Source organism: Dipteris shenzhenensis, chromosome 17 (assembly GCF_047967505.1).
Source record: "Dipteris shenzhenensis isolate YYH24624 ecotype China chromosome 17, Dip_SZ_1.0, whole genome shotgun sequence".
NCBI classification, from domain to species: Eukaryota; Viridiplantae; Streptophyta; class Polypodiopsida; order Gleicheniales; family Dipteridaceae; genus Dipteris; species Dipteris shenzhenensis.
This window is the reverse complement of record NC_141612.1, coordinates 20,434,761-20,449,533: the sequence shown is the minus strand read 5'-3', so window position 1 is coordinate 20,449,533 and position 14,773 is coordinate 20,434,761. Positions and strand designations below refer to the sequence as shown.

The 14,773-nt window shown below is 42.3% G+C and overlaps 1 protein-coding gene across 1 annotated transcript in view; it reads left to right on the top strand.

Moving 5' to 3' along the window:
• Window positions 1-6,529, top strand: part of LOC147891829 (uncharacterized) — a 36,294-nt gene extending 29,765 nt beyond the window's left edge. Inside the window, exons 4-6 of the mRNA XM_087388784.1 lie at window positions 4,701-4,872; window positions 4,965-5,105; window positions 5,205-6,529. Of these exons, the coding sequence (XP_087244910.1) occupies window positions 4,701-4,872; window positions 4,965-5,105; window positions 5,205-6,230 (1,339 nt within the window). The 3' untranslated portion in view covers window positions 6,231-6,529. The remainder of the gene's footprint in view (window positions 1-4,700; window positions 4,873-4,964; window positions 5,106-5,204) is intronic.
• Window positions 6,530-14,773: the final 8,244 nt, after the last annotated feature.

Below are 14,773 nucleotides of genomic sequence, written 5' to 3'. Positions count from 1 at the left end.
GTTGAAGGCTTTTTTGGGCACTGGGCAGCCACATGCCCCTCTTTGCTGCACCTCAAGCATTTACGCTCTTTCCTAAAAGTTTCAATCTGTTCAGGGGTAAACTGTACTCTTCCCTTATAGGGCTTTTGCACCTGGTTTCCCCTCGGCTTCTGAGGCTGAAATCCCCTCTTTTGAGCCTTGGGAAACTCTCTTGTTTCCAACTTGGGGGTCGCTGGCTTTTTATCCCTCGGCAACCTTGCCTGTAGTGAAGGCACACCGCATGTACATGAGACTAGCCACATTGGCTGAATGCATGAAATCAGATATTTCTTTAATATCTTTGGTGTTCACTTGGGCCTGTATCTTTGGAGTGAGTCCTGCCTCTTGTCAGAAATATTCTTGAAAGGCGAAACCTGCAAGTATGCGTCCCAAAATTTCTGGTTGTAAGACTCAACTGTATCTTGTGCTTCCATATGAATGCTCTCCCAACCCAGAAGGACATGATCCCGAAACTGTTTGGGAATAAATTGTTTATAGAAAGCTTTCTTGAAGTCCTTCCATTTCCTGGGGGCTACATAGTTGGCTGTTTTAGCTATCCACCATGCACTGGCTGTACCAGTCAAGTGTAAACCAACCATACGAAGCTTTGAGGGCTCACTGAACTTTTCCAAGCTAAAGGCAGCATCAAACTGCCTTATGGACTGCATAGCCTTTCAGCTTGGCCATACTGGCCATTGTAAGTGGCAAATCTTACTGACTTTCCACCGTCCTTGAATTCTTTAGTCTTTGCCTTCCTACTGGACGTCTTCTTCTTCTCCTTCTTCTTCTTCTTAGACTCTGAAGATCCCGAAGGAGGAGGTGATGTCGAGGATGAAGAGGTAGAGCTGGAAGATGAAGACGAACTAGATGAATTGTGTGATGCTTCGCCTTCGCCTTCTTCTTCTTGGGAAGAGGACTTACACTCTTCCTCTTTTTACTCACCACTGCTTCTTCCTGATCTGCTCCAGAGGGAGGCTTCTCTGGCTTTCCCTCAAAAAGAGGTTGTACCATCTTGCGAAACAAGGGATCGCTTGTTGCCTCTCCTAACTGAGTAATCAACTCTCTGTAGGCATTCGATTTGTTTATAGTTTCAGTCTGCTGTACCTGGTTAGACTCTGCCATTCCCTCATGGGATGATTTGCAACTTATCTAAGATCTGCAACTCTCTCACACACACAGTGTAAGCAATTGATGCACTCAGCTTTTGCTTTTCAGAAAGATAGTACCTCAACAAGAGGTGTCTTGCATTCACAACTTGTGCCAGTAATGGGCTATCAACTCAAAGTATAAACCCCACAAAGTTGCTAAAGCATCAACAACTGTATTGCCCCTTTTCAGGCTGCTGCAAAAAGCACTCAAAATGCATCTGATTCATCTTTCCAGTGCACAAAGGCATGCATTTTCTCTTTTCTGCAAATCTCTGATTTCTCTACTCTTCTGCTGCTTTTCTGACAGTAAAGGTCTGACAGATAGGTGAAAATTGATGGCCAAAACTGTCTCTGCAACTGCCCTTTTTTTTTTTTTGAGACAGTAACTGGATAGGTAACAGGCTGGTTACACTAACCTGACTGATTGGCTCTGGTCTGGTTAGTCTGTGACTAGATAGTTACTATTTGGTCAAACTGACCAGACTGGTTCTATTCTGGTCTGGTTGGTTGTCAACCCACCTGTAGTCTAGTTAACCAGCCATGGTCTAGTTAGTTAGAACCAAGGTTAGTTGGTCAGACCTGGTTCCACTAACCAGTCTAGTTTAGTTAGGCCAACTAATTGGACCTCTGACCAAAGTCCAGCTAACCAGAGTTACACTAACCACGGGTTAGCCACTTGTTTGCCATGTGTCAGTGCCATGTCAGCATATGACACGTCACTGCCACGCGTCAGGTCACACGTGTGCCACGTCAGCTGGCTACCTTTCCTGCCTCATCAGCGCCACATGTCAGATCTGCCACATCATCATCTCTGCAGCCTTCTAGAAGCTTAAGCAACGCTTGGTCTCCTTGACGGGCGATGGGGAGCCAAGCTGCGTAGCGATGGCGATGGCGGCCCAAACCATGTGTAGTTGTGGCTATGGCTCATGATTGCGATGAGGTCCGCCCAACGGAACACGTTGACGAAAGAATGCCACCCATAAATACTTTTTGACGCAATAAATCTATCGCTCTGTCCATTGCCCATGAGAAGCGTTCACTCCTGCAAGCCCCTTAACGCCTATTCTATTCTGTCATACGTGCGTTGTCAGGCATCCTGTCAAGATCTTCTTCGTCGTTTCTTTTGCTATCAAACGTTTGCTTGCGTAGACCCCTCCAGGTGGAGCGACACCTTTCACGCAAAATCAAGTATACACTCAGTAGAGTTCTTCACAAAGAACTATCTCTGGTATTGCTCCCCGCAATGGTCAATGACGCCTATTTGTACACTCGTGCGTAAGGCAATTCCTTTACGCAATTGATCAGTTTGGACTTAGGGACTTTCGTGCATTCATAGGCTTCGAAGAAGCATTCCTGTCCCTTCACACTTAAAGCCCCAAACCTTCCAGCTGCCAACTCTTGGGCCAATACCATCCTATCTTTGGAATCAACGTCAAATCTTTATTGTCTTGCTGGATGGTCACATCCTGAGAAGGCTATGAGCCTTGGCTCTGATCCCAATGGAATCACTTGCTCTCTCATGGAACCTCACGCTCATAATTTACTGCAGAAACACTCTCATAAGAGCTCTCTCTCTCTCTCTCTCTCTCTCTCTCTACACACAGCTAGGGCCCAGGACATCATGTCGGGCTGGACCCCCCCCGAAGGTATTTTATTTCTTCAAGAGAGAATTTGTTACAAAGTGTTCAGCATGGAGCTGTCTCGACAAAATCCAAAACGTGAATCAAATTACATGAGCTCTTAGGCTCTTTTTCTTGGCAACAAGCCACTTGTCAAATTCTACATTACTTTCCTAATTACATGCCACTAAGGGCAACTCTGGAGTCTTCGAAGCACTTGGTCATGCGAACCGCCTCCTAAATTCTTGTTAGGCTCCGTTGCGCTTAGGAAAAATAACTCTTCCTAGTACTTGCAACAATTAATCAAAGCGCACCACCATGGCACCCATTAATTGTTAGCGCTTTGCATGCAAATAACACACTGTAGACTATTTCTAGTCACGGTGGGCGTCCCCACTGAACACATGTGCACACATAACAAATATAAAAATATATGTTTATTCTCTGGTTGACCGAAGTCAACGCTCTTGATCATAATTAAGAGGCTTTGACCAAGGGTTGAGGCGCCTTAATTATAGTCAAGTCTCTCTGACCGAAGTTGGCACAACTCTCCAACCGAAGTTGGCACATCTTGGTTAACCGTAGTTAACCCTCTTGGTGCATGCCAAGTCCCGTTGACCGAAGTCAACACTCTCCTAGATCCCTTCCACGTTGCTGTCCGGAAGCCAGCCTAGGTGGGTAGCACCTTGAGCTCAGTCTGCATCCCTATGTCAGCCTCCTTGTCCTCCTGTGTGTAGGTCCAAGGGTGGGCGTGTGGCTCTTGCTATCTGCTCTCCAACTGCTGCTTCAAGTGATGCTGAATGAGGGCTGGAGGCCCTCCTTTTATAGGGCACAAGGCCCCCTTTAATGGACCGACCAGCCAGCCTCATCCTGGCCGACCCGACTGGCTGACCAGTCTGCTTGCTGGCCAACCTGGTTGGCTGGCCCAATCAGCCCTTTATAAGGGCCTTTGGCAGCCCCTTTTGGGCTGCTTCCTTTGCCCATTCCTGCACCTATTGCAGGCCTGTTTGCAGGCCTTATGCCTGCCCATAGACCCTTGCCATGCAGCCGTACAATTGTGCCACCTGTCCGCCATCATTCAGGGCCTATTCCAGCCCATACAGGCAGCCCTTGAGGCACCTTAGATAGGCTGATGTGCTGTCCTTTCCCTGTGAGGTGCTGCCCATGTGGCAGCCCCCTCCCTTATCTTTTCTACCTAGGTTCACCCCCCCCATGCTCTCCTCATATGGGGGCTTACAGATGGGGAGGTGACCATTCCAATAGTCTTCTCCTCTTCTCCCTCTCCTTATCTACTCGCAAGGGCTGCCGAGTCCTCCTTTTGTTGCTAGAGGCCTGGATTACTGCTGGCTGATGGAGAAACCAGGGGAGGAAGGGCTTTTTTTATATGTTTGGAACCCTTCCCGGCTGGCGGCTGCTGGCCAAATTGTCTGTGAATTTGGCTGACCAGGTGTAGGGCTTGGTTGGCCTATAAATAGCCCCTCTTGCCTGGCCTGTACCCTTCCTGTACTGAAGCTGCTTGGCTGCTGTCACTTCTGCGTAGTTGGTTGTCTGGCAGCCCGATGTGGCAGCCCTGGTGGTGCCCCCCTGGCTTGCTGGTAAGAACAGTGAGCGTGACCTATGCTTTAGGCAGATGCATGGGCTGCAGATGCCCATGGCATTGTAAGAGCATTATTAGGTACACCGTTCCCATGGGTTTTTCTATGTTTAAGCCTTGTTACAGGGATGTGTTTGTGATGATGCACTTGCTGTGTAAGGAAGGCATTGATGTAATGGACACAAGTCTTTTTGCAGCTATGTATGTTTCACGTACAAGCTTCTTGTGCAAATGTGATTGTTTTCTGGATTATAAGGACAGGTAAAAAAATATATTGTATAAATAGAACATAATATCATTGCCTTGTTTGGTGATGACCAGGGAGTGTCCCCTTGACTTGCGAGAGGCAGTTGCAAGTGTGATATTTGCTGCACCCAGGTCTTCTGATATACCGGAACTGTTAGAAGTTCAGAACTTGTTTGGCATTAAGTATGGCAGGGAGTTTGTAGCAGCTGCAACTGAGTTGCGACCAGATTGTAGAGTGAATCGACTGGTGAGTGATTTTATCTGGTTTTCAACTTCTCTGTCTATGGTGGGTTTCTATTTGCCATCGAAGTTGTCATGTATTGCGTTTATGCTCTGCAGATCATTGAGAAGCTGTCTGCTCGAGCACCAAGTGCAAAGGTGAAGCTAAATGTGATGAAAGAGATTGCAGAAGAGAATGACGTTGAGTGGGATGCTTCCAGTGCAGAGATCGATTTCTCAAAGCCCCCAGAAGACTTGTTGGTCAGTCACTGTCCCATCTATTTTTTGATCAATATTGGATTTTTGCTGTATTAATTTACAATGAGGCTGTGGGGTTGTATGCTTATTACTGGCTCACAGGATGGACCGAACCATTTTATTGGTGCCACTCAAATGCCAATGACACTACATGAAGAAGAAGAGTCACACTTAACTCCAGTTGATGTTACCAAGTCAAAGTCTTCACCCCAAGCGGAAGTATCGTCCTTTCCTTCTCCACCTAAAGGGAGTCCAAGTGCCCATATTCAGTCTGGTGACCCGTTTGAGGGGCCAAAATTTGTTCCATTTTTGGTGATGCCTAAAAACGAAAAGGAAACATCAAATCGCTTCTATTCTCCACCAAGAGAAACTGCTGTTTCGAAGAATGTAGAGGACGTATCATTGGAGAGATCTCACTCCAGAACCAGAAGTGAAGGTAGCATGAACTTTCAGGATGTTATTGAAGCTGCAGAGGCAGCTGCAGACGCTGCTGAGAAGGCAGCTCAAGCTGCTAGAGTAGCTGCTAACCTTGCCAGGTCAAGGATCTCTAAAAAATCCCCAGGTCAAGTCAATGACATGGACATAGGCATGCATCAATATAGTCCTGGCACTGAAGATAAAATGCCTTCTGAGATCAGATCAAAGTCTTCCTTTGAAGATGTGATGGATAATGTAGAGAGTGACTTCGTGCTGACATCTGGAAAATCTGAGGGGACACAGGAATTCGAGGAAGAGAGAAGAAAAGGAGAGACTGAATCGAATGATATTCTTGATATCGATGCAGGGAATGTCCAAGTTGATGAGTTTGTACATGTGGGCAAAGAAGAAAGACATAAAGAATTCATTTTTGATACATATGGAGATGACTATGATGATGCATCGACATCATATCAGCCATCCTCCAGTAAAGGAGAAAGTAGATTTTTTGAAGATACTGTCCCTACTGGGCATGATGGATTTGTTGGTGAGAGTAGTGATGGCCATGAACCCTTTTATGATGCAGATTTACAGATGACGAATCCTCGGCAACCTTCAAGGTTGCCTTCTCTAGAGGATGACCCTTACTATACATATCCAAATCTGTTCTCAAAGCCAACGTCTGGATCTAGTTTCTCAGCTCAGTCCTGATGCTTTGGCAGGGACTGCTTTATGTATAAATGATCTCTGTAAATTGTATAAGTATGGACTGCCTTGTTGTTGAACCCAGGGATTTCCTATTTGTACATCATGTGTTGTGAAACATGATTATTCTTACAATGCGTGTTTACTGATGTTCACACGGGTATTCTTCAGATGTTTGTTTACTTCCTGACCTTATTGTTATCAATTATGCCTGAAAGGGCCAAAATGCATAGTAATTGCTTTTATGGCATGCCAAGCTTTAGGGAAGCAATGTTTTAATTGCTTAATGCCATCTTATGTGTTCCTACAGCCTTTTTTTGGATTTGTGGAATCTACCCACTAAATGATTATTTAAGTTGTAGAAAGGTTCATTCAGATTGATCGAAAGCCAATTTCTGTTAGTTATGTCTGCAAATGCTGGAGTAAAATGATACAAGGAATAAGATGCTGTCTAGCTAAAGCTTGTGTCAATCTGCTCATTGTCAAACGATTGTAGCAACAGGCCATGTCTCCACCAGCCACTGTTTCAATGTGTCTTGCAAAACTTTTTGAGTCTTTGTATAACCTTCCAGGATGTTGGAATTTCAGTCGTCTTCTCCAGGGTACGGTTGAAACCTGAACTTTGTGGGAAAGCCTATTGAATCTTAACCATTGGTTGTGTACTGGCTCTATACATTATTTCTCTGAAAACTTAATTGGAGATACAGAATGAGAAATGCGGAGCAGAGAGCTTCTAGGTAAATGGGGAGTGCAAGGCATGTTGTTCGATGCCATACCTATTCTTTGTGGGGTGGTTGGCCATGGCATGTAGCTGTTACTTATGGTACCATACGCCTTTCTCCCTCTTCGCTTACCCTGTCCCTCTGTCCCCACCTTCTCCCTTTCTGCTATTGATGTCTGATTGACTGTTTGTGGTGGTGCCATATGCCTTTCTTCCTCTTCGCTTACCCTGTCCCTCTGTCCCCACTTTCTGCCTTTCTGCTATTGACGTCTGATTGACTGTTTGTGGTGGTGCTGTTTGGACACCCTAACAATGACATTATGCTCTTTGGGCAGTCTCAACAGCTGCAAGGTTGACTTGTAGTCACCAAATCAGAGCAACTGAAGACAAACCCAAACTCCCTGTGAACGTATAGGCCACAAAAATGAGTAGAGGCTATTGAGCAAGCTTCTTGCTGGAGCTGGTTGTCTTTTTTCTGGTGCTCATTGCACTATTTGCTTGCAACTTTGTTGCTGTTGGACCTTATTCAATCTGCTTGCTCATTGCTATGGCCATTGATTCCCATTGATTATCTAGTGTTGTTCCCTCTCCATTTTGCATATTGCTATTCATGGCTTTCAACAGAACAAGGTCTATAGTCTACGAGGGAGTCGCTGGAAGGGCCCTTGTCCAAGTGTTTTGTTGCTTGACCCTTGAAGGTTTGCTTTTCTTTGTTGGATCATCAGTAGTATTTGTTCCTTGTAAAACTCCAGCCTACATCAACTACGTGTCTCTTTGATTGCACAATGAACCATATACCAATTGATATGGTTTTTTAGATTAACAAGTTGAATGACTTTTGTCATTCATAAGGCCTGCCTAGAAGGAGTTGGAGGCGCGATGGAGGAGCAAGGGTGCAGCTTCTTGGCTGCATTGCGATAATGTGGGCATGGAGATCCAGAGTGAGGAGAAACTTGAGAGAGAGAGAGAGAGAGAGAGAGAGAGAGAGAGGGCCTTGAAATAGAAATGAGGAAAAGAGGGAGAAATGGTGGGAATGAGGACAATGAATTACCAAAATAAGACAACCAGTATTGGAGGCACGAGTGGAACAAAACTATATTTACAAAATAAAACTAATAAAGCATTTTTTCGCTTTGGAAGCAGCCCTCGCCTTCACTAAGGCTTCCCTGTGGCAGGCCAAAAAAACAAATAGAAGTTGGAACAGTCATGACTAGTTGCCTTGATTCTTCCCCCTTAGATCCTATTCTTCGTTCTCACCTAGTTGTTGGGCAAGGTCACAGATCAAGTACTCTTTCATATTCCATATGTTCTCTTCTCGTGATTGCCTTGCATCTTGACTTGCCTCACAATAATGAAAAATTTGGGTTCTTAAAAAACATTTTCAGTTTGTTAGAAAGCCCATACCTTGTGTGCAGAATAAAGTCCCTTTCTTGGCAAAATGCTTCTCCAAAAGAATAACATCCTTCAAATGTTACTTTTTGCTTTTCCCACGTAAATGAGGTTTTGTTAATAAATTTGCAAATTGGCTGCTATTTGGGTTATTCATATGGCTCCACTGATGTGTGCCTTGCCTTCAATGATGGAATAATTGCCTTCGTGAATCGCTAAGTATGCACGTTGAAGACAACTCTCTCAAACATGAGCAAATTTGACCTACAAACTAGAAGTGAAATAGAGAAACAGATTAGCAAAGGTGCTTCAAAATATACTCAGTTTAGTGTTGGCTATGAACTGTATCTCATGCATGAATACTCGTTAAGTTGTAACAATCTCTAAATTCACAGATTATCAAAGAACTCATGTAATCTTGAGAGTAGCAACTTGAAGGAAATTCAATGGATAGTTTCTCAAACGGTGAAAGGACAACATTTATACAAACACTCATGGTCCAAAAATATGAGTTCGAACACAAAAGAGTTGTGGTGACACAATAGATAGATAAGAAGGATGCTATATTCCTCATGACCAGACATATGGGTGACAAGATCCACTGGCCTTGTTGCAGAATAGAAGTGAAAGAGACTCGATTGTGGACTTGTCTATTGGCATTTGCTTGACCTAAAATACTATGAATAAGAATAGAGACAACTGTGGACTCTGATCAAAGGAGACCATACAAACTCGTGGCTTGGAAGGAGGAGCTCCATAGGTCGCCATGTAGTCGGTTGTCCATGAGGAGCCAAATTGCCATGCATGATAGCCTGCAGGTGTTGCCTCATGCATCAGCTAGGCAATCATCCTAGGGTTGTGCACCACTTTTGCACACCAACTTTGATCACGTATGCAATCCAATCAAGTACTCCTAATGCTAGGCCAAGCCTCCCCATGAGGGTCATGTTTCAACAATCCCCCCTAGAACTGAAATGGGGAGGGACACAAAAAAGCTACTATCAAGCAAGGAATCTCGACGCAAACAAGAAGCCACACGTAGTTTCTAACACCTGAGACATGATCCCCTTGAGATCATTTGATACACGTGCTTTGATGCAGTTTTGAAACGTGCCAAGAACTCTTTAGGACACCCAATCATCAACTATGCAAACATCAATTTGCCTCTTTTTGTAGCTTCATCCTTTTTCTTCTTAATGCAAACTCTTTCAATATGGACTGGCCTGCGTTGTAGAGAACTATGTGATGACACTTGAGACATTGTTCGGAGTTAAAATGAAACATTCAAAGGCATTATTGAAAAAGGAAGTATTTGATTTGTAGATGGGCTCAAGCGCACCCAGAAGGTGGTATAGCAGAATCGATAAGTATTTTGCTAATCTGGGATACATGAAGTCCAATGAAGATCATACTCTCTACTACAAAGTTCAAGGCGAAGATATTACTATTGCACTTTTGTATGTAGATGATCTACTTGTGACAGGAAGCAATGATAGCTTCATGTGCAATGCACTATTGTCTTCAAATTGATTTCTGAGAGACTCCATGAGCCAACAGAATTATGTGGATGGTCTCTTGAAGAAGTTTCATATGATAGATTGCAAGATTGCAGCCACTCCCATGGAACAGAGTTTGAAACTAACCAAAGATTCGAAAAAGCCTATAGTCAATGATAAGTACCATTGGCAGCTCATCGGATCTCTTATATATCTGACTATCACAAGGCCAAATATTTGTTATGCAGTAAGTTCACTTGCACAGTTTATGGCAAATCCAACACAGTCTCAGTGGAATGCAGCCAAGAGAGTCTTAAGGTATATCAGAGGTACAAGACAGTTTGGAATAGAATACAGAGCAAGTCATTCAAGGTTGCACGAATACTATGACAGTGACTATGCAAGAGATCATGAGACCAAAAGATCCACATAAGGATATTCATTTTTCCTTGGTTAAGGTGCTATATCATGGTTGTCAAACAAGAAGCCAACTGTTTCTTTGTCTTCATCTAAAGCAGAATATAGGGCACTCACAACAGGTGCATGTGAGGCTTTATGGCTCAAAAGACTATTGTCAGGAACACATTAGTTTGATGAGTCAAAGCCAACAACAATATACTATGATAATCACTCGGCTCAAGCACTAGTCAAGAATCCAGTATTTCACTCCAGGACAAAGCACATTGATGTCAAAGAGCACTTCATCAGAGAGAGTGTTACTTGGTGATATCACATTGCAACATTGGGACATCAAAGAGAATGTTTCAGATATCTTTACCAAACCACTTAGAAAAGAGCTTTTCGAGAAGCATCGACAAGCTCTTGGTTTGACTGAGGAAGGACATTATCGTTAAAGGGACCTTATGGAATGTGATGTTCAGTCGTTCTTCTATTCCCCCTGATAATCATCTTGAGGGAAGGCCTACTTTATGACATTGATCTAAAGGGATGTGTTGAGGAATCATCTCAACATAATGTGATCATATGTGCATAGCACTAACCCAAAAGAGAGTGCTAAAAGGCACAATGGCCTGAAAACCCTAACCCTAACCCTAAAGGGGTTTGTATATACTCATTCTTTTCAACTAAATCTAATGTACATGAAACCTTTCAAGTAATTATCTTCAACTCAAATTCACCACTTAATCAATTGGAGAAGAAGAGCGCAATCACACCACGAAAACGACATTAGACTGGGTACAATCTCCCCCCCCTAGATGAGTGGCTCACGCTTCCTCATTTAGAGTATTTATGATATTCCATAAAAGCACCAAGGAGCCAAAATTATCCTTCTCATCCAAAAATGAGGGATTTGCTTTACTTAGCCATCTTAGGTCCCAAAATGAATTATGTTCGCAACAAAATATATTGCTCAAACTTGCAATAATAAAACAAATACAAAATTGGCCCATGGCCATTTATAATGCACTGTGCGACACCTCGATCGGTACCCTCGTACTAACTCCATTCTCGCTATGAGTTCCATCACTTGTACTCAAGCCGCCAATTACATTAGTTATTAACAATCAATTGAACGAATCACCGAATCAACCGATCCCAACATAACTGCGCTCAAAGCACAATAATCAAGCACAACACCAATAACACTAGCGACATTAGTATTAACATGGAATCACCCATAATACCGACCATCTAGCATGGCAATACACAAGCTAGTCAGGCATCCCCAACTAACCACACAAAGTATCCACTAGGACCCCCGCCGCGTCCGGTGCGCTCCTATGTAGTACTTTGCCATAGTCACACGACTAAAATAATAATATCCAAAGCAAGATATATCAGAAAATATAATTTCCATTGCTTGGATTGCAACTGACCTCAGTTGCGTGTTTGATTATAGGAACTAAGGAGGTCTGGAAAAGTTCAGAAGAACCGCTCAGGCATCCACTGAGCATCGTCTCTTGGATGGTTCTTAAATTTGAGCAAGTATTTAGTATAGACATTTCCTTTTCGGGTCGAGGTCTGTTGATGATCAACAATACATTCGGGTTCTAGAATTTCTTCTTCATCAACAATCAATGGGGCCTCTTCATAGATAGGATGAATAGGTAAAGGTCCTTTGAAGGGCTTTAAGAGGCTGATATGGAAAGCATTATGTATTTTCCAATTATTAGGTAATTTAAGCCTATAAGCTAGATCATTGATTTTCTGAATCACCTTGAATGGTCCATAAAAACGTGGTGACATCTTGATTACTGGCCATTTCTCAACATTCTTCAATCTTCTTTTCTCAATCCGAAGAAGTACATAATTGCCTTCTTTAAAAAGCATGTGTTTCCATTTCTTATTAGCTTGTTTTGTGTACTTCTCTTGAGCGATTGCAATGGCTTCTCGAACCTCTTTGATAATATTTTGATAGTCATGGGTAAATGCATCTGCTGCTTCCACTCTATGGGTCAATCGTGTGATAGGAGGTAAAACCTTCCCATAGATAATCTCAAAGGGTGCTCTTCCAGTTGCAGAATGAGGAGTATTATTATAAGCAAACTGTAAGAGATGAATGTATTTGTCCCAAGTCTTTGGTTGACTTCTGGCATAAGCTCTTATCATATCCAGAATAGTACTGTTTGTAACCTTAGTTTGTCCATTTGATTCTGGATGAAAAGCTGATGAGAAGTCTAACTTAGTGCCTAGATTATGAAATAATGCAGTCCAAAAATTACTGCAAAACTTCGAATCTTGATCAGACAGTATAATCTTTGGCAAGCCATGATGAACAAAGATATGCTTGATGAATAAATGTGCAGCTTGCTAAGCTGTTAAAGTCTTCTTACATGGGATGAAATAAGCTTGCTTACTAAAGCGCTCTACTATCATCCAAATCATATCATTTTGATTTGCTGTAGTAGGAAATCCTGTTATGAAATCCATGGATATTTGTTCCCAAGGTTGTGTAGGAATAGGCAAAGGCATAAGCAATCTTGGGGTCTTTCCTTTGTAACTCTTGATCTTCTGACAAGTGATGCATTCGGCTACAAACTTAGCCACATCTTTTCTTATAGTAGGCCAATGGAATTCTCTTGCTATCACTTGTAAAGTGGCAGTCACTCCACTATGTCCCATCTATGGTGGTTTGTGCATTTCCTCCGTTACAATTTGTCTAAAGGGTCGAGTGATGCATAATTTCTTTTGATAAAAGAGGTATCCATCATTGCATGAATAGTCCAATATAGGATTTCAATTGTTATTTTCTAATTTGTTCCATATATCAGAGAAGTCTGGATCCCCTTGATAAGAATTCTTCATACCTTCAAAAGACTGGGTCTCTACAGCAGTGATGTGATTAATACTTGGCTTTCTGCTAAGAGCATCAGTAACTACATTTTCCTTTCCAGGTTGATACTGAATCATGGGCTGAAAACTCTGTATAAATGATGCCCACTTGATGTGCCTATCGAATATTAGTGGCTGAGTTAACAAATGCTTGATACTTTGCTGATCGGTTTTGATAAGAAACTTAGATCCCATCAAATAATGTTTCCACATTTGTAAGGCATGGACAACAACGGTTAATTCTTTATCATATGTACTGTAATTGCATTCCACTGGTTTTAATTTTCGGCTCTCATATGCTATTGGATGTCCATCTTGCATAAGTACGGCTCTAATTCCATATCCACTAGCATCGGTTACAACTACAAAGAATGGTATAGAGAAATCGGGTAATTGCAACACATGAGCTTGTGTGAGAGCTTCTTTCAAAACTGTAAAAGATTTATCTTGACACTCAGTCCATAAGAAATGCTTAGCTTTTCTAAGAAGGTCTGTCAATGGATGTGCAATGTATGCAAAATTCTTGATAAACTTTTTGTAAAAGCTACACAATCCCAAGAATGATCTCAATTCATGTATATCTCAGGGTTTAGGCCATGTGACTATGCACTCAATCTTCTTTGGATCTACTCGAATCCCATCGACGGATACAATGTGACCCAAATACTCTATCTGATCTTGAAAGAAACTGCTCTTTTCAAGATTTATGTACAATTGATTTTCTTTCAAGAGTGAAAAGACTAGCTTCGGATGTTTTTTATGCTCCTCAACATCTTTGCTAAACACCAGAATATCATCGAAAAATACTACCACACAATTTTGGTGTTTAAGAAAGATTCGGTTCATCATTCTACTAAAAGTAGTTGGAGCATTAGTTAGCCCAAAAGGCATTACTAGAAACTCATAATGTCCCGTTTGAGTTCTAAAGGCAGTCTTGTATATATCCTCTTCTACCATACGAACTTAATGATAGCCAGATTTGAGATCTATCTTACTGAAGACCTTAGCCCCTTTCAATTTGTCTAAAAGATCATCAATCCTAGGGATTGGATACTTGTTCTTCATTATGATTTTGTTCAGTGCACGATAGTCTATGCACATTTGGTAGATTCCATTTTTCTTTTTGACTAATAAGACAGGTGCTCCATAAGGAGAACTGTTGGGTCTTATCAATCCTCTCTCTATCAGTTCCTCCACTTGCTTTTGTATTTCCTTTTGCTCTAGCTAGTTGACTCTATAAGGAGCTTTGCAAGGTGGAGTATTGCCCGGTAGGATTTCTATCCTATGATCTTCAGATCGAGAACACGGTAGTCTAGGTGGTAAATCCTCTAAGAAACAATCAAAAAATTGAGAAAGAAACTTTTGGTGTGTAAGCTTAGTGTTTGGCTGAGTAGCCGTTACCGTATTCACCAAAATTAGATATGTCTTCTCACGTTTTCTAATTGCTCTTTTGGCTTGTGTGTGGTTGAGTAAAGGACCGATCTCAGGTTTCATTGAGCTTTTTAGACATATTTCTTGTCTGTCCTTCTCAATCCACATCTGATGTGAATCATAATCTATCTTAGGATTATATTGATGCCTCATTGGCATTCCTAAGATGATGTCCACTCCCTGTAGGGGTGCCACTAGAAAGTCTCGTGTATCCTTGT